At 37.8% G+C, this 21,285-nt stretch overlaps 1 protein-coding gene across 1 annotated transcript in view; it reads right to left on the reverse strand.

Moving 5' to 3' along the window:
- Positions 1 to 21,285, reverse strand: part of HSPA12A (heat shock protein family A (Hsp70) member 12A) — a 56,430-nt gene that overhangs the window by 15,730 nt on the left and 19,415 nt on the right. Inside the window, exons 4-6 of the mRNA XM_067299562.1 lie at positions 16,088 to 16,274; positions 15,122 to 15,226; positions 12,276 to 12,392 (exon numbers count right to left, since the gene is read on the reverse strand). Coding sequence (XP_067155663.1) covers positions 12,276 to 12,392; positions 15,122 to 15,226; positions 16,088 to 16,274 — 409 coding nt within the window. The remainder of the gene's footprint in view (positions 1 to 12,275; positions 12,393 to 15,121; positions 15,227 to 16,087; positions 16,275 to 21,285) is intronic.

Here is a 21,285-nt window from a genome sequence, read left to right on the forward strand (position 1 = left end):
AAGCACAGTTCATGCAGTTTTGCTACATCTTCAGCCTTAAAACTTAGGAAGCCTTCAGAAGAAAATTTGGGGGGAAAAAAAGAAATCACTACTGTCACATATACCGGTGATTTGCCGTTAGTCTTCAGAATGATGAGAGTACCACAGCACAATAAGTAAGGCGAATAAATACAACAGAGTGAAGTCAGACAGCTCATTTAGCTCAGTTCATTTATATGTGCAGAGACAGACTCTTAAAATTGCTCAACAGCCACAAAAGAAGGAGGATTTTCAAAGGCGCCCAGTTTCCTCTTAGGGACCTCAGTGAAGAGGCTGGGTTTTCCAAAGACAGGGGAAGGAGCTACTAGGTGCTGCCTTCCTTTGGAAAATTCAGTGTCAGGATTTAATTGCCTAGATGAAAACTGAGAATTGATTAACTTTTTTTTTTCATCCAGTCAGTGCAATGTTTGGGTAGTGGTTGATCCTACAAAAATCTCACATCTATACTGTCAGAGAGGTACTTGCTGCTTGACAGAAACAAGAACTTTTTGATTTCTTTTCTACTTTCAAAATGCATCAGGGTAACCTCCAAAGTCCATGTGCTCTATCGATTTAAAATTAGGGTTGTGACACAAGCTGTCCTTTGTCCTATTGTGATCTGGTGCTGCTGATAATATTTTGCATTTCACAAGTGAAATTATAATGGATAAGTACCACAGCTGCAGAATTCCTTCAGTGTCAGCTTTCCCATCTGTATGGTTAAGTGACAGGACAAAGATGCTCATCCCTTTGTGACAAACCTGCCTGAGAGCATATAGATGAAATCTCAGGCTATGGTAAAAGAGCAGTAACTTCATTTTGCAGACAAAAGAAATAGAAATTATGAAAGATGAGAAGCCTAAGAGCCAATTGGCTTAATGGAGGGGTGGAAAGGCAGGTGGTGCACAGAACTGGAAGTTAAGAGACTCCTGCAATAGTTCTCACTTATTCATTTTGCACTAGCTTAAATGATTATGTAATGTGAAAGGCAGAGGAGGACCAACTCCAAAGTAATTTGGTCTTTAGACAGTCCTTAAAATATTGGGATTATCATGAGACCTCTCTTTGTGGCCCAAGATATCTTCCTTCCTGTAGTGAAGAAGTAGAAGCTGTTCCTATACACTTCCACATTTTTTCCTTCCTTTTAAAATACCAGCGTGCAGACTTTTCAAGTGCTTGTTGAATTGCCAGAGCTTGCCTATACTAAAAGCTCACACAAAGTAACTAACCCACAGAAAAATCACAGCCTCCCTATAGTCTCTATACAGAGTGAACTGGGGGTGCTGCATACGCTTTGAAGGTGGAACTCACAAGCTATAAACTCCTGTGAAAGGAGCTTTTAGGCAAAAATCTTTAACCTGCAGGAAATCAGGATACATGATAATAGGCTATATCACACTTGCATCCACATAGGACATTTGGTGAACTTAGCCAGAGAGATGCAAATTAACATCCAGTTAACAGCAACACTATACCCCATTTAAAAGTTTGTGCATAAGTATGTATGTTAGAGTGGCAAAGGGTTTAGATTAGCTTTTTATTTATAATCAGGCTTAATTTTGTGGTGGAAGAATCCCTTGGATACCAACTTCAAAAGGCTGGGATGAAAATATCTAATCAATGTGTAGAAGATTATTATTGTTGTTAATTCCAAAGAAACCACTGGAATTATTTACAGCCCTCTATTACAGCACTTGCACTGAAAAACAACAATGAAGTAAGTATTTCTGACTGCTAATTTCAATGAGTAATGGCTACAGAGTGAACTCTGTAATGGTTATAAAGTGGGCACTCTTGGACCCGTCAGTTTAAGAGGGACACGGAGAAAGTGGAGAGGGTTCAGGGAAGACTACTAAGAGAACATGGTCTGTAAAGAGAGACTGAGGGAGCTGGGCTTGTTCGGTCTGGTAAAGAGGAGGCCAGGGGGCAATCTAATAGCTGCGGACGACTATTTGAAAGGCAGTTACAAAGACAGTAGAATTCAACTCTTCTCAGTACTGCCAGCCGATAAAACAAGAGGAAACAGCCACAAACTGCAGTTTGGCGAGTTCAAATTGAGTATTACAAAAAAAACATTTTCACTAGGAAATTGATGCAGGATTGGAACAGTCACCCAGAGATGCATCTCTGTCCTTGCAGGCTTTCAAAACTTGGCTAGACAAAGCCTCTGCTGACCTGTCCTGGTGTTGAAAATAAACCCACTTCAGGTAGGTGGTCAGACTAGATACCTCTACGAATGGAAACAAATGCTTCCAAAGAACGCTTCTATGATTCTAGAATGGTGAGATATTATATGCTGATAAAGACCAGAAATACTGGTAAAAATCTTTCCCAAACGCAAAAGACCTACAGTTTTTGATTTCTTCTCTTTGTGACTGCTGTGTCAAATTGTTGCCTCTATGTATCCATGAGAGGGAATCAATTGCATCTGACAGCACGACAGAAATACCAGACTCGCCATAATAAGTCCGCAGTTACTCAGGGCCTCACAAGCTTCTGTACATAGTTCAGTCATCTTTGCAATTAGAACTTTCATTTGAGTCTCTTGACATCAAAAAGAAACATTCTTCATGCTACACTTTTTTAATGTGAAGGCTATACTATTTTTAAATCTAAAAACATAAAAAGCATACCAGTCCTAAGAAGTCTTAGAGCCTTGAGCATCAGCCACCAGTGATTTTAGGAAGTGATTTAAAACAATCGGTTTAATGCATCAAGGACACACAGTAATTTAAGATAGTGATACAATCTGCACTGAAAAAATTCTGCCTCAGTTCAGTGTCTGAGGGAGCGTCCTCTTTAGGGAGGAAAATTCAGTTCCTAGTTAATTTTTCATAAGTATTCTTTATCATTTGTAATCCCTAGTTAATTCATTTTCTTATATTTGTTTGGAAAGAAAAGATGTTCTTGTTTTTAAAAGTATGGGAATCAGCAGACCTGTACTTTAAGCTCAATTCTTTTGTGTTCAGCTCTGCTACAAGCTTCCTAGCTAAAAAAAACCAAACAAACAAACACTAAAGCAAATGCCTCAATTTCTGAGTATGCAGCTCAATACCAGGGCACAGGTTTACAATTGGGTTATTACTGAAGTTTGTTGGAACGGGGGGGGGCGCTTTGACTCTTAAAAATCAAGGTGCCCATTTATCCTATACATACCTGATCATATTTGCAATTAGCAAGTTGCTTTGAAACAAAGCAGAATCCTGTTGATATTTCATTTCTGTTTACTAAACTATTAATAAAGCTACTCCTATCATAAGAAAGAAAGTACAGCCTGTAATACTGCTCCCTCCTAATGGCTGTTCAGAAACCACAACATTATCCCATTCTGAAAAGCAAGAAGATAAATGGGGAGCCTGGAATTGCAGTGATGTGTGACTTTTGCTTTCAGCATGCTCTTTGAATAATGAATGTTGTGGAGCTATACTGGCTACAATCAGAACTTTTACATTTGTGTGCTCACTGATTAGATAAACCTATTTGCTATATATGGCTAGGCTGTCTTATTGAGCTAAATGCATTTGGAATAGATGGTCAGACTGCTTCTTTTTTTTTTTCCTGGGGTTACTGTTACCCAGCTACACATACAGGTTGTATGGATGCCTTATCGGTATTTCCAGACTTTGTATTTTCATACCTTATTTTTATAATCTATTTTTTATATTTTCAATCTGAACTTGGAATTTTTTGAGAGTGTAAGCACTGCTTGATTCTATTATCAAAACCTACAGTAACTGGGACTCGGTCCTCTGGATTTTGTACAATAATTTCTGGGTTTTAATTTATAAAACAATAAAATTTACTAAATGTGTTTATAATACAATAAATTAAAATCAGCCTTATTAAGGCTGACTCAGGTATTGCTGAATGACAGATAGCTCACCAAGGGAGAGGCCGTGTTGGCAGTTCTACAGTAAATGGGACCACAGCAGCAGTGAGTCCATACTTCCACAATGGTAATTCTGCTACAGCTAGCTCCCAAGTGACTATTGCCGCAGATCACATCTATGCAGTAGATGAAATCACGGCACCAAGTGGCATTACCAAGAATTATTTGCTGCACTACATTGCATTTCCCAGAATGCAGGAGGACATCAGTTGCAAGTTTTATGACTAGCACTCTGTATTAAAAAAAAAAGACACCATTAAATTCTCATAAGCTTTTCAATTTTGCATGTTCTATTATTGCATAAATGCTCTTTGTACCACAGGCGTGCACTAGTTTCCACAACAGAGAAGCCTGACTCTCTGTCTTCCTATTTAAGTATCTTCCTAGCATCTCAGATTCTCCCTTTCCCTTTGTTTCAAAATATCCTCTGCTGTAGGTCCTTACGGCTCAGGCTGGTTTCATTAAAGCAAGACAAGTGACCCTTACTTTGAGCAGTTTCTCTGAAAAAATTATATGCTTGGTACATTTGCAAGTTGCATCTTATTTCGTACCTTGGTCTTTCTGATTTTACCTTAACATTTTCCACTAGTTTCCACTTTCAGCTTATATATACCTTGTACTTCTTTTTCTCCATCCTTCTTGTAATTGAATACTGACATCTAAGATGTCTTTTCGACTGACCTATTATCCTCCTTCCTTGTCCTTTCTATGAACCTACTACAAATAATCCTACCCACTAGTTTTAGACCTTGTCCACACTGGTTTATGCTTGTTTGTGGACTTGTATCATTCCCCCCACTCCTCTGGACTGTAGTTAAAGCCCCTCTGGCTGCTGTTTTCTTCTTTTGGCTGGAACCTCCCATCTAGCACAATCTTTCTTCCAGCTGGACAGAAGATTCTGATTTTTCAGCTATTTATATTGGTTTCAATGCCTTTCCAGGCAATCTATAAGATCCTCAGAAACACATTCCACTGCTATATATAATATTCACCTTCCTTCCCACTACTCAGTAGATTCCACTGCATTGAGACAATTGCTAAAGGAGAGGGTCTATATATAACTTTACAAGACAAGGCTTTACATACAGCTTTACAAGACTGGCACAGATCTATCTACTCTTACCTAGAATGCTGTGAAAACTCTCCATTTTACTTGGTTGGCAAAACAAAAAGATGACCTCCAAAAACTCCAAATTGTGCCACACAAATTGACAAGCCAAATTTAACAGAACTGAATTAGCAGACAGCTTTGTCAACTGCCTGTGCTTTCATGTGAACCTGCCTGGGTAATTAGCATGTGTGTAAACTGAGATTTATTAGTACGTATTTCCCACTGTGCTAAATTCCCACTGTGTAGATTTTCACTCCTCAATTAGTTATCCTTCCTAATTAATCATAGTACAAGATGCAGTATTCTTCTTAACATATCACTTCATAAACATTTTAATACTTATGATGATAAAGATCATAAGACCATAAAAGTGAAAGCATGGACTCAAGAGAATCGCAGGAGCTGCAAATAATCAGGACAGTTGATGCATTAACACATTTCTGCTCTTCTGCCTCCACTAACAAACACTGTTTCAAACAAATCACCAGCTTTCCAGTGCTGCTTATGCCTGAACACCATTGCCTTTTTATGGAGTTTATAGCAAAAGTCTGTTACACTGCCTAGACACAGAATTAAATTCCAGTTGCATGTGCTTTACATACCGAAGAGGACAATACTTACGAAGGAATAAGCTTAGCTTAGCTTCACAAAGCTTCACAGGTGTCAGTCTGGTTAAGTCTCTCTAGTTGTTTGTCTTTTTAAATCAAATGAAGAGGGGAAATGACAGAACTGTAAAGGCAGCAACTCATGAGCAGACTTCTCAGAACTAGAAGAGCATAAATAATTTTTGAAAAAGGGACTTAGGTCAGTTCAGCTGCAACAGCAAATTGCACCCCATCACTGATCAGCATCACTGGGGGTGGCCATGGCTATTTTCTGCAGGTTTAGCTCCTTGAACCAGTTAACTCTTTTAAATTGTCTCACCTGTCAGATGAGTGCCAGCACAAAGAAAGAGAGGCAGGACATGCAACCAGAGGAAGAAGGGAGAGCAGGAACTGCCTGTTTAGCAGCAGCTAGTCATCAACTCAAGCATAGCTGTATCTTCATGTTACACTCCTAGGGAGTCTCAGGGAGTTAGAAAGCATTCTCTGCTATCAGTTTGTGTACTGCATACAGTGAATTACAGCCCTTTCCTTCCCCTCACCCTCTCACACCGCCTCATACACACAGTGCTATGTCGTGCAATCTTCTTGTCGGTGTAACTCCTATTGAAGTGAACGCAGATGGCAGATGCAAGCTCATGGCCTAAATTTAAAAGAAACTTCAGGTCATAAAGTTTTTCATCAGCATTATCTCACTGGTGGCCATGGGTTGGGCCTAATCCATAGACTGTTTCCATCCATAGCATCAAAGGGTAGTTTAGGTAGCAAATGCTGGCAAAGAGCCCAGCACTACTAATTCATGAACCTGAAAATGGCCTGGCACAGAGCTGCTGCTCCCACTACTATCTCCATATATGGTGGAAAGGGGACCTAAACTCATTTTTCCTGCTGTCCATACGAAAAACCTGTCAGAGCAGCTAGGGGCAGCTGCTGCCTCTGTGTCAGCCCAACCAAAGGCTTCAAAATCTGCAACATGTGTCCCATGAGACTGGAGAAGTGGAACTACACTAAGTTATGCATACAATAATTCCAGTGAACTGAAAAGCTTTACTCCAATATGGACTGTATGTTGTTAATACATTTTACTGTCCTTTAACTAAAGTTACTTATTCATCAATTATGGTTTTACTTTATACTGTCACAGCTCTCATTAATTACAACTGAAGTCTGTAGGAAGTCCCTTTATTTGTCCTGAAATCTTTATTGTCTTTAGCTTCCTGTCTCTCAGAAAGCTCCCTCTCTATCTTAGAAGACAACCCAAACTGTGCTACTAGCTGGAAGGCTGACAACTATTTTAGTGAGCTCATTTTTTTTTCTTCTCTTTTTCTCCCTCTAGAATGAAGAAAAAAAAAAAAAAAAAAACAGTGCTTAATGCCTTCCAAAAGGTAGATCATTTCTGTTGGAAAATGTTTAACAATAGAACAGACATGCACATCTGAGACAATACCTCATTAAAAAAATGTTGTCCTATTTTTATTACATAAGATACATTCTGAAATCTCTCTCCAGAGAATTACAAAACAGCCTGTCAGGTTAGCTGCAAATGGGCTCATGTAAGCCAATGTCTCATTTAATCAGAAAGATGTGGCTTCCTTGGTCTTTCTAACCCATTTCAAGACAGAAGGGATCTAAAAATATCTTCTTTTTTTCCAGAAATACTGTGAGTATAAATAGTAAGTATCAGTATACAGAAACACTGTGTCAAACTGAAATTCACTTAGCACAATACTTCATCTCAGAGATATTCTGATATCCAGAAAGGGACATTTCATAGCATGATCTAAAAACTCTCTACAGATGTTTGCTGCAATCTGTTTTCTGCATTAAATCTCATTATCATCATTATACCTGGATGTTGGCTAAATCCTGACACCTGAAGTCTCGCATTCTTTCCACAAAATGTTATAAATATGATAGTTTGGCATATCCTTCACAGTCCCGTAACTCTCAGTTCTTCTGAAGAGTGTTCAGCACCCAACCTCAATTACATCCTCTGACAATACTCATCACCTGGATGAAAAGTGTTGCCTTGGATAATGCAGATTTTCCTGCTTTCTGTTTTAGCTAAAATTCTCTTCTCAGCTGTGTGCAGAAACAAAATGAATGAATGGGATAAGAAAACATTGGTTGGAGGTTAACATTTAAAACTTTTGACAAAACATCTAATGCATTTCCTTTTTAAGGTTAATAGTGAATCTGTTCTTTTTCAACAATATCCTTTTGAGGCAACATCAGTCCTAAGCACGGTATCCAAATAAGGCTGTAATATTTATTTACAGGAAAAAGTTGTTACAATATTCTCCATATTGCTCACTGTTCCCATTCCATGTCATGATAACATCTTGCTTTGTAGTTTGGGCCTTTGTTTTCTGTTTTTTAAACATAACTTCACATCAGACAGAAGAGTTCACTGTACTCACAGTCACACCCACATCTCTTTTCTGATATGACATAATTCATTCAGAACCACCTAAGACAATCTTTTCATTTAAATGCTCCTTTCCAGTGTGCTTCACTTCACATTTTTATTGGCAAGGGATTTCACACGCCATCACATTACTCATTTATCAAATTATTTACTTTTCTCTACAGAGCAGGCTAGCACTGATCAATGTAATGTAATGTAAGCCAAGAACACAATGTGTTAAATAATGATTATCATGCTCATTCCACAATGAACCTGAGGTGAAAATACTAAAAAACCTTCAGTGTAAGAGCTGGTTAAAAAAAGGCCTCAGAATTTCAGGCTCTTGTGCTTAATCCTATAGTCTAGACTGCCTCTTTGTTTATTTATAGAAGCTTATACATGCAAATTGTTATTTTTGTTATTTGTAACTGGTATAAAAATCTACTTCAGAGCCCTAGAATTCCATTTCAGAATCCACAGTACATATCAAAAGAAAAAAAAAAAAATCTTACAATATCTCTAAGTAACTGACCAGTTGACTGATGTTTAGAAGACTACAGGATTTTTGGGGTAAGTTTATGAGAATAGGCTAGCCTTCCCTTCCCTTTCCTTTGCTCTGCCCTGAGTACATTTGGCATGCCATATTTCACTTCTTTATTTTATAGCTTCTGCATTCTGGATTGTGACATATTCCTGTCACACTCTAACCCTTCCCTAAACTTTATTTCTACTAGCATGTTCAAGAAATTCCAGCTTGCAGATTCTGCCTTGCGTTTACTGTGGCCTAAGAATTTGTATTGAAACATGAGCTGGAAGAATGTCATTACTAAAAAGAAACACCATTAGGATTATTAAATCTTATGTTCCCTGATAAACAATCTACAGCACATGAATTTCATTTGGATAAGGGTTTAAAAGTGCTGCTCATAGTGAAACATTAAGACAGCAAAGCGCTATTAAGACTGAACCAGCTATTCATCCTTACCTAAATTCAACCGATTTCTATATACTAAGCATAAATGGTCTTGAATACCCTTAGAGTTTCATCTTTCCATTAACGGGCACCATCTTTCATTGCCATCAATAATACAAGACTAACAAAACACTGAAATTTCCTTTGTTAGTACAATCTCATCAGACACAGAGGTGGGATCCCCGTATTGCGTCCATGTTGACAGGCCGTTGTGATGATGCTGTAAGTGCCAGGCCATGCTCATGAGCAGGAAGTGGCCTGCCTCCAGACCTAAGCCATCTTTTCGTGTTGGGGTCTAGATTTCAGGCCCAGCGCAGGCAATCGCATGCGGTTACTGTTGCATGGATAAGAATAAGGGCAGGCCCCACCAACAGGAGCAGGATGGAGTGCTGCATGCTATACAACCAGACCACACTGCCAAGGTCTCCAAAATTAGAAAACATAGCAGCAATTTGAATTTGTTACTCACGATGCAAGTTCTTGATAAGAACAGAGTTTCTGTTAAGACTGCTAAGTACAGTGCTGCTGATAGAACTACACCAAAGAAAAAATTTGAAAAAGCAGGATACCAGGCCTCAGCAGGCAACATACAGCTTTATAACTATCTCTGGATAAATAGGACTTAAGTAGGGACAACATAAAGAAGTCTCTGTGGGTTGTTATTCAGGAAGAAAGCAATTTTGACTCAGCAAAGTGAGATTGTAAAGACAAGCAGCTCTCTAAAGCCTACTACATTTAGTCCTTCAGGAGGCTCCAGAGAGCAAGGTAAACCAGAATAAACAAATACCTGCTTCAAAGAGGTAACAATTCAAGTACAAAAAAAGAGTTAAGGGTAGAAAGAGTACAACAGATGAATAAGGACAGGGCAGACAAGGTAACAGCGAGAAGCAATAGGAGCAGTTTTCACATACCAGTGAGCCAATTATAGTCAAGTTTTTGTAGGCATGAGAAAAGGCATTTTCGAGAGGGTTTCAGAGGAGGAAAATGAGTTAGCATTACAGAGATTCGTGTCCAGGACATGCAGCTTATGCCAGAGGTGACACAGATGAAGGAGTCAGATGACGGTTGATCCCCTGTCAAAAGTGAGGCTACAAAAACCTTTAATGGCAGTATTCTGAAGGGATACAAACTAGGCCAGATCACAGTTGCCAAAGCCAAAGAAAGGATGTTGCAGTAACTGAGATGCAAAATCAATGACAGCTTTAATGAAAGCTCAGCAGTATGTACAGACAGGAAAAGTTGTTACGCAGACAGAATTAGCAAAATTTTGATAGGCTGGGTGTAGAGACAGGAGTGTGAGCCGAAGGGACCACCCAGATTACGCATTCAAACGATAAGCAGCATAGCAACTGGAAGGGGAGGTCGCAGTTACATTCGGGCAGATTAAGAGCTCCAGGTTAGGAATGTTTTGGTAACAACAAAACATTCATGAGGGGATGTCAGAGATGCACTGAGATTTCAGGTTGGACAGAAGGAGACAGATCTTGAGTGCAAACACAGATCTACAACAGTTTTACTTGGTTTTGATAGTTCCACGCAGTTTAGCTTGCTTAGACAACCGTTTAACACTTCCTGAAAGGCTGGACTTTATGTTGTGAAACAAAGACTGAAATTATCAGTATTTTTATTCTCTTACAGCTAGGTCACTTGCCACAGCTTACTAGAGCAGATATACACTACTCATTGACGATTCCCACTAGTTAGCCATCACCTAGTTTAGAACTGGTGGTTGTACCTCAGCGTACTTCCAGTAACAAAGTGTCTACCACTACCTTTTTGTACTCTCCTCTGCTCAACACCCAGATTACTTTTATAGACAACAAGCTCTCATTTTCAGGATGTTTGCACATTACAGAATCTAGTAACAAGGGCTGGAAATTTTAATCTCTCTTTATGTACAGGTCTGAAGAACATGTTGGACCTGGATGGCAATAGGAATGTGAAAGACTGAATGACAATGCAGAACTCTCCATTTTTCTTTCTTCATCCCCGTTTACATTAAACATCAAATATGTGTGTTAAGTAAACATTCAATTATTTCCCTAAATTCTTTTGTTTTCCTGCAACTGATCACACACCCTGAGCTAAAAGCCTTGTCAGTCCTTGCTGTTTATCAAGCTTGCCGATAAAAGGACACAATCACAGACAAAACCACAGACACAGACACTATTCAACAACATTCCACTGTGCCACGAATGAGAAATGCCAAGAGATCTACCTTACCCTGCCCTGCTCCTTACACAGCTCCCATTTCACAAGCACACATGCACACAGACAGCAGGCAGACAACAATATAAAAAGATAATGAACGGGTCTCTCGTGTTCCAGATTTACCTACAACAGTGTCGTTCCATCAGAACTTTAAGAGTGTTTTGCTTCTGGTACTATCATTAGCAATCCCACAATAAAGACTGTTAAGAAAAATGTTGCTCAACATTAGAGATGGGTAGAAACAGAGTCAGAAAAATCTGGGTGCTTCCCAAGAGCACTCTGCAAGTTACTCATAAACTACCGGGTATCTTACAAACTGTGCATTGTGTATCTGCCGCCAGTGGGTTGTGTAAATTGATGTGACCAAAAATAAATAAAACAAAACACAAAATGAATATCCTGACGAAAATAAGAATGTGTACATCTAATACATCAAAGATAAACTGAATCTGAAATAAAGGACATGTATATGGAAAGTGTGCATATTTTATGGATTTGGGGGGAGAGGGTTAAATGCACAGTGAAAATAACATTTGAATTTAATTTTATAACCAGACTATCCGGTTCACAGTCTTTTCATTCCTACCATGGGAAAATGGGAAGAAGAAAAAAAAAATCCCACTGAGGAGGCTTTCTGCTTTCCCTCCTCTTCCTTATTTTTGTACTTTAAAAGCCTGTGATGACCTAAGGAAAATAACAAAACAAAACTGTGTCCAGTATTTAAATCAAATTTCCCTTGGGTCTCAAAATTACATCTGTTCCATGTGCACTGAGTTCGGCAGGAATACAGTGTACAAGATGACTAACACATTAGAGCTTGAAGTGAGGGACACCAATATATAAATTGAAACAGAAAGAAAAGGGCATTTAAGAGGTGAATACATATGACTTGAAGCTACTGCTTTGTAGAGTTGCCTTCTTTTTTTAATGTTTCTAGTCTGACTGTTTTCTAGTCCAGTTTTATACAGAGTATATTAGTGCCAATTGTCCCAAATACAATTTATCATTTAGGTTACCAAGTAGAGCTTTAGAAGAGCACTCCTGCTTTCATCCTGTAATCTTACCTTGTAGGCGGCTTGTCTCATAAACTGCTTTGCAGGCTGCTTCCAAATAGCAGGCACTGTAATGACCCATCTTACTTCAGAGTTTTCAAAGTCTGAGCCTGCTTGGTCACTGAGCTCCTAAACCAAAGGAAAACAGAGGTGAATGTAAGACGATGGGCACCAATTTTATAAGAATGCATTGTTTTCTGCTAGATCCAGTATCAATAAATTTCTCTATTTTTTCTTGTCAACAAATCAGATTGTTTAAATTATTGCTAACCTGTCAAAAAAGCTTTACTGTGTCAAAACCTGCAATTAGGGTTGACACTTCTCCAGGAGGCCTATAAAAAAGTTTCCTGCTTAACATGAAGCAGGAAAGTTTGCTTTTCCAAAAGCAGCTCACACATTGCTGGATATTACAGATTGTTTATGTATGTACTTAGTAATAGTGTGGTATTTGCTGCTAGTCTGAAGAATTCACACTTGCATCTTGATTAATATACAGAAAAATATTTGAGGTATCATTCATGAACATTATATTTTACAATCTGGATTTTTCAATAACTTCTTTATACATCATTCACCTTTAAATCAAAGTTTTACAACTCAGTTAATAAGGGGAAGTTACAGTTAAAACCTTAAAAAAATTGACTGATTGCTCCTTGAAAAGTTTGCTTTAAGCAAACATTCAAAAGTAGTTTAGTTCCTTTATTTTCCTCTTTTTAAGGGAAAAAAGAAAAGTCTGTATTGCATTTGCAAATTAGGTGATATACTGACATGTTTTGGGAAAGGTTCCAAGCAAAATGTCATTACCATATGTCCTACCTAAATCCCCATCCAAACAGGGAAAGGTTCAGAAAGGTGAACAACGGGCCTTTAGAATGTAAAAAAAATGTTTCTGCATGTGCTGTGCCAAGGTGTTGTGTTTGCTTAGCTATGCCACAATTCAAAAATCCATGGTAGAAAAGTAGCACCTTTATACTGCACAGAGCACTTGGTATGGACAGATGATTATAATCCAAAGTAACAGACCATTTACACTGCTTGTCTAATTAGTTTTAGCATGCACTTGCAAATCACAGGGATCTGTTTATTAACATCAAGAAAGGATGCAGCCCTGAAGAGGGAACACAGCAAATATACGCAATTGTAAGGATTTCCCCAAACTATGCAAAGGTTCAGGTCTGTCACTGAAAATTCTAGTCAAATACAGTCTTTGACCAGACAAGGATTTCAAATTGTAGTGGTAGGATTTGTGCCTCTGTAGCCATTAAGAACAGACAGATCTCACAGAGATTAAATTAACCCCATTCAGAAAAGTAGGTTAGCTTTCTAACAAGGCTGTTTTAAACCATGCTTGCCTGGGTGAAGATTTAACAACTAATTTGGCCTAGCAACTACTATTGTTTACATTGACATTATGGTGGTGCATCTGAAGCCAATGTGTACTTAATTCATGTTTGGCTGCTTGCACGAGATTTTAGATCTCAGAAACTGTTTACTGGGAAAATGTATTTCATAAGAGAATACCAAATACATACCTGGGACCCAAGAAGAAAATTACAAGAAAGAAGTATTGTAGCATTTCAAATGTGCAACAGGAAAATAAAATGCATTTTCCTTAGCTTGTAAGAAACTTAAAAAATCTATCTTCTTTACTGCAAAGAATTCATAACAAATGGTTTGCCTTTCTCCTACCAATAGCAGCCACAGTAGAAAAAAAAAATGCACAGAAAAACAGGCAAAATCTGACGCTGAAGGCAGTGTAAATGGGCCCTATTTCAGAACACAGTATGAATTAAACCCATAACTGATGTCTTACTTCAAGGTTTTCCCTAATGCTTGTTAGATTTTTTATATAAATTACATTGAGGATCAGGGCAAAAAATAACATTTCATAGCATAACGACCTGAAATTCACCCCTGTGAATGGTCAGCACAAGACCGAAATACCATTAAATGAGTCTAATTGTGGCTCTTTGGCAACGTGCGCTGCAGTTTAACTGTGTAAAGCAGGATAAAGGAGTGTTGTGCAGGGGTACCTGAGCTGGTCTGGATAACGGAGTCTATGTACCTGTGCTATTGCAAAGTCCCATAGAGGCTAAAACACTGCACTTCTCAGGGCAAACAGCCTGTACAGACCACTGTGCTAGCATAATTACACCACTGCCATCATGTCAGCTACCCTGTGCACTTCGGCAGGTCATCACTGCACAGACTTACAGTGAGATTCAACTCGCTAAATTGTAAAACAGCTTTTAATAATCTCTTTCTGTTACAGAATAAATCCAGCTCCTCTGACTTCCCTTTGTTCAGCCACTGAAGACAATGTTAGATCGGGACAGCAGAGCTCAGTAGGTGCCCATCCTACAAGGTTTCACAGTACAAACTCTTTAACAGGAGAGAGAACCTTGAGCGAGCACAGAACAATGAACCGACCCAGCAGCAGAACTGCAGGGGCCAGGGCCAGAAGCTAGTCTCAGATTTAATTCCTGAAAAGTTAAACGTACAGATAAAGTGAAATGCTGAGCTTCAGTTCCTGCAGTTGTAAATTTTATTTTCAAATCAACATTTTTCATGACAAAAAGCAATAGAAAAGCTTCATACCAGTAAGAAAATATTCAGAACTCTGTATCACAGTGTTAGATTTGCTATTATTGAATCAAGCTTCCCTTGTGTGAAGGGAAATCACTTCAGGCTATTATGAACTCTTCAGAGTCCACAGCCTTCCTAGCGTTTCTACAGCTGCCTTGCTTTGTTTACATCAAATACTGCTGAGGTCAAAGCTTGGCAAGGTTAAAAGTGTTAGGAACACATTTTTATCAGTTATAAATATAGAGAATCTAGATAAGGAAGCGTTATTCTACCTTTAATGCCTGTTCCTTGAAGAATTGCAGGGCGTAAGCAAATATCTCAAGTGCTTTGACTTTTTTGCCATTTGCAGCTGTCAGGTCTGTCTCCATGGTAAGATTCTACATGAAAGAAAATAACTGGAAGTTACTCAAAGGAAGAAGTAAACACAAAATTAATTCCCACTGCTTGAGGAAAGAGAATTCTTCTTTATCCACCTGGCTAGGAAAAAGTGACAAAATTGCTCTGAAGAGGATCTAATTCATCACTTGAATTTCCTGGAGCATAATATTTGCTGTTTATTTTAGACCTTTTTTTAATACACCTATCATGTCTACAAATAACTGTAGGCAGATAGAGCACTATGGACTAAATATTAAATAATTAGAATAAACTGCATCTGTAATTAATTGTAACAAAGCTGCATATGCAAGGTATTTAATCCAAGTTAAGAGCTAAAAGCATGGATTTTTGGCTTCCTACCAACACATGAAACCAGAAAGCATCTCAATACATAAGGTACTGGCCAAGTCCCAAAGCTCTAGAACGGTTTAGTTTAAAGACAAAAATATAATCAGTAGGAATAATATGAAATTATTACAAATAATCTGGGCGAATTTGCTTCTGTGCACAGGAGTTCAACATGGCTCTTACATTCCATTTTTGCTTTCTGAATAGACTTTATACAGCAGACAGACCTCATGCAGACTCCCTACACAGCTGTGAATTTCACCAAAGAAAACTAGGACAGGAAGATCTAAGGAAAGCAGATATTGAACTGCTATGATCTAGAAAGCAGGCAGTCAAAAATACACTTGCCAAAGGCAGTGAGAAGCAAAATAAACCAAAATATGTTAACTGAAGTGTTTCATTTAATTTATTTACTTTCTAAACCTATAAATGAAGCTGCTTGATCTAGCACCCTCCACAGATGATTTGAGTAGCAAATGCACAATTATCCAAAAGAGTTAGTTACTACTTACACCAGTGGTATGTAGCTTCATCTTAAACTTTTCAAAATACAACCAATGCTTTGACTCATTTGGATCCAAGTCATGGTAGAAATCTCTTGCTGCATATCCGAAGCTATGAAACTTTCTTTCTGGTGTTAAGAGGATAGTAGTTGGTGTCTTCTGAGTGGATACGCCTGGATCTCCACCTTCCCATCGTCTATCAAACAAGTGAACCATCTTCAGTAAGTGATACTCATGTTTAGAGCAGCAGGAAAATTAGTGTATTGTGAGAAAACAACCTGGTAGTAGATTGCACACACTGCTTTCCCCTCCAAGGATTTAAATTTCAGTCCTCATAAGACCAAAAGCAAGTGTTTTTATTCACATCCAAGAAAAGAGGACTGTCATTTTTATTTCAGACAATTCAATAATTTTTGCATCTAGTTGTACAGTTTTTAAGGATATAATCATACTATTTCTTTGATAAGAATACAGATTCCCTGAAATAAACCAGAGATTATTATTATTAATAAGAGATTATTATTATTAATAATAATAATAAATATAAAAATAATAATAAAGAAGAGAGAAGTAACAAGGAAACAGTATTACACTTAAATTCTCAAACTAAACATACATATGTAATAAATATTGCATGGAAAAAGTCTGATAATTATTTAAGAACATTAACCAAGAATGAAAAGCCAAATCCTCAAAACCAGTGGCCTATGCAATCTTAAATCAGACTACTTGCATGCTTACTTGTAAGAGAATATTTTTCCCCATTTTGAATTAGTGACCTGTTCAAATCAGCTGACTCCAGTGTGCAGAAGTTGATTAAATCCCTGCTTCTGTCACAGAAAGTTCAGGGATGCTAGACAAGTCAGTGCAGCAAATATCCAATACCTGTGCATGTTCCTAATTTCCTGGACACCCGAAACTGAAACCTGCTCTGCAGATTTTGAACACTCTTCCCTGCACCTTCTACTCACCTGAAGACAAAGGAACTTATGTTTTAAATGTCTAAAATGCTATAAAAATTTTACAATCTCTCTAAAAAAAGATGACTCCTCAACCCCCAAATATCTCATAGGCACCAAAACCTTTCCCTCACTACCATGCATAAAAATGTCAGATAAAACTATACTGTCTCATCAAGATTGTGGAGGTATCTTCACGACCTGAGAAGCACAAAGGTATTACGGTGAAGGCCACACAAAAAAGCCTATGAAAACTGTTTCATTTTTCAGTTCAGATTTGAACAGTGTGAAGTAAGACAAAGTTTGGTTCACAGAATGAATAAGGAAGATAAATAAGAACACCAAATACAGAAACACTCTCCATCCTTTGTATTAAATGCAGCAAGAAGTCTGCAGGAGGAAAAAAACTCAAAGGCCATATAGTAAAATGTGGTATTACAGAAATAGCTGAGAATATTCCTATTTTCTCTTCACTTCTCTGTCACAGAAAAAAAGAATGGAAGAACAAGGAACTCACATGACTGTTTCCCCATCATATAAAACATTTTCAGTACTGGAAATAAACACTTATCTTTTTTTTTTTTTTTTTTTTTTTTTTTTTTTTTTTAATAAAAGTGTCAGTGGAAAATCTGGCAAACTATCAGCCATAATCATAATGCAGCTCAAACAGAGGCCAAGTTAAGATCACAAGGGCAATTAAATTCTTTATTAAACTGAATGTTGAGTGCTTTTTCTAGGGATAGCAAAACACACTTTCCTAACATACTACTGCCAAAAGTCCTTCAAGCACAAGAAGACTGTGTTGTTTTGTGGCACTTGATTATGCAGCATAGGAAGGTTATTCAGAAAAATGTATTTTTTTCCATTTTTCTCTCAGAGGCAGTTGAACTAGCTGGAAGTTAACTAACATACAGACTGGGGCAGAGAACTGACATGGAAAATTTCAGTCTAAAGGGTTAATACTTGGCAAACAGGATCTTATAAAGTGCTGGGAAGCCTTAAGACCATTCAACTAGACCCAAAAAGGGAAAGTAATTTTTTTTCTAACCTGGATATATTTCATAGGAGTTGCAAAACTATTCCCTGGAAAATTTACCTATATATTATTTCTTAGCATTTTCCCAGAAAAAAAATTAAAGATGATCCAGGATACATCATTCTTTTTCTTTGCAGCAGTATCAGTGATGGCTGGGAATCCCCACGTGTCTAGGAATTTAATCTAATATAGAAGGCACTTCCATTGATTTGAAAGCAGAAACAGTATAATGAGAAGTGGATGTTTTTCACCTTCATCCAAGGGAAAACTTTGCTAAACTCACTGGCCCTGCTGCTCAGCCCCAGGGCTACTATCAGCTGGGCAAGGACTCTGGTTCCAATTCATTTCTTCAAACCTGTTGCTAGAAATGTAGCTGGTCATCTCCAAAAATCTTTGAGTAGGTGTTAGAGTAAACATATGGTTCCAATGATAAGAAGTACAGATCCTACAGCCCGTGAACAGAACACACTGCCTACTCCACCAGCATGTTAAATCCCACACACCAGCTGCAAACAGGGAGGAGGCAGAATGGTAGCGTTTTGCCTTGGAATCATTAGTGATTCATTCCGAGTCACTGGTGGGAAATTCCATAAATAGAACATGTGCTTAGATGCTGGCTAATAACAATACCTCTTTATTTTTCTTTAAGGATAGACACATTTTCTCTTTCTGGAATAAGTATACTTAAGGTGCAGTTCAAATGATGAGAAATCAATGCTCAGTACTACGGTTGAAATTTTCAAAACTGTCTAAGGAATTAGATGCTCAGTTCCTGATGAGTTTCTAATGGAAACTAGACACTGAAATTGTTCAGCTAGTTCAAAAGTTCTCAGCCTGTATTTCTGTTCAAGCACAGAAAGAGCAATAAAAACAACAGAAAAGGAAGTCTGACTGTACTATTTGCACTCAGAGCTTTAAATACATTCCTATGTGGCATCTTTTCTAGACAGAAGCAGCTGCAGTCAATAGCACGTGTATCCTAACTCCTGACTCTGCTACGCTCTTAGGTGGACTCCTAGCTTCAATCCACTTAATAGAGGCTTCTTTCAATAGTATAAGTAAGGCCAGGATTTCAACACTTGGGGTCACATCACTTTTCTTTCATGGCTCTGATACAGGTAAAATGATGGTAGTAATGCTCTTCAGAAAAAAATGGAAATGTGTATTAAGAGCATGACCCAATGCGAGGCAGCAATACTCTAAATGCATGTGAAGGATATTTCCTGAAAGCAGGGTCACAGCTAAAAGTCTACTCAAGCAGAACTCAGGGTAAATTTTTGCCTAAATTTTAAATATTTGAGACCAGTTCCTAGGCTGATTAAAGTAGAGTAGCTTATCAGAGCAGTATAGAACAGTTCACAGCCACAGAAGATCTGACCATATAGTAAAACTGAAAAAAGAGCTAAAGCAAAAGTAGTGTGAAAAGGATCACAAGGTTGTACTAAGATCAGAGAAATGTCCTTCCTTAAACATGAGTCTGGCTAAAAGACAGAACAAACAGTGATCCTTGGAGAGTGATGAGAATTTGATCCAGAGCAGGAGCATAACAGTCAAGGAAATGAAGCAGTGGGGTCATCAAAATGTAGTTGAATGCCTCTGAGTGTGTATGTGCGAGACGTGAGCAAGAGTCTGCCAAGAATCACAATCCAATAGGGAAGAGAAGGAAAGAAAAAAAAATGAGAAGTCGGAAGTAAAGAAGTTATGCTGAAACAAGATGACATTCTCCTTCCTTCCAAAGATAGGCTGCAATTTGTTTCATAATCATGCATTTTCTTCTGTGTATTTTGTATCCATTTGTGAAATACTTAAATTCAGTGTGCTGCTGTTTAATCAGCAGCCAAAGCAATTACAGCTATACATAAGTGCATGTAAATCTATAGGAGTTTTTCAAAACTGTGTAAAACATCATGTATTCACTTCAATGGAAGTTATTAACTAGTTCTATAGCATGGAACCGTGTTTCATTATGGCTCTGGCACTGCACTGCTTACTGAAGTGCTCACTGAAGTCATGGCCAGATTGTTCATAAAAAACGTATCCATAGACTCAAGATATGCAGAGAATAACACTCATTTTAACGTATACTTCTACCCTGCAACAAGAACCTGAGGTAAGGTAACACAACTATCTTTACAGAAGCAGTAGGGAAATAATAGGAGTTTACAGGCATGAAGTGTTACTTAAAATTGATAAAACAGTAATTAATGCTATGTGATCAAGGTAAAGATATTCATCAGTCATCTAGAAACACATGCCCAATTCAAATATATGCTTTAGTCTACTGAAATCAGTGAAACTATTCATACATTTAAAGTTAAGCATATGCCCAAAACACTTTGCTCGGTCAATGCCTACAAACTCGTCTTTTTAAGTATTGGTCCTTGCACCAAATAAACGCACTGTCAAAACCATGATTTTGTTTGTCTATTAATTATACATCTAGAATCACAACTTTGCTGAGACTCTACAGTCTAACTTCGCACTAAAGCCCTGTACATTAACTCTTTTACCAAAGTAGGACCTTCTAACTGAAACCATCTTACCCTTCTTTGAGATATTTTACAGAAAAGCAGCTTTGTTAAAAGGCAGTCAGAAATCCAAATGTCTGGAAAGGATCAACACTAGGGAGGGAAAGTGGAAAAAGTGTTAAGAAGCAAAGAGGACCATGTATCATTGGTATGCTTTATTTTAATGTAAACATTCTCGAGTAAGGGTGGGAAGTGACATTTACTCTGCTGAAATATTTGTAAATCATCCTATGTGTAACCCTGATTATATACAGAGTGTGAACTTCTTAATGCCTTCTGAACTACTGCATGACTTATTCTGATACATTTACAATTCTTTCCTTTGAATTTTATGATTTCATCTGTACATATTATTTCATAATTTAGTTTCAGCTATATCTTCCCCAAAATCCTGCCATTAACAAGACAATGAGCACTCTGGACATACTCCCTGCCAGCAACATATTTTATGAACTTTTTCAGTACAACTTCACAGCCAGAAGTACAGTCAATATTTTATTTAGACATTCTTGTTATTAAAATATTTTCCATTGTTTGAAATATCTGTTGGATTCTTTTTTGTTGTTGTTGAAAAATAAATGAATTACTTTATTTGATTTCCTTTTACGTCAGGATCCCATAATGTCTACAGACGTAGGAAATCATGATTGTGAGATTAACATAAATTATGGTATTTTGAGCCAC

Source organism: Apteryx mantelli, chromosome 7, assembly GCF_036417845.1.
Source record: "Apteryx mantelli isolate bAptMan1 chromosome 7, bAptMan1.hap1, whole genome shotgun sequence".
Taxonomy (NCBI): Eukaryota; Metazoa; Chordata; class Aves; order Apterygiformes; family Apterygidae; genus Apteryx; species Apteryx mantelli.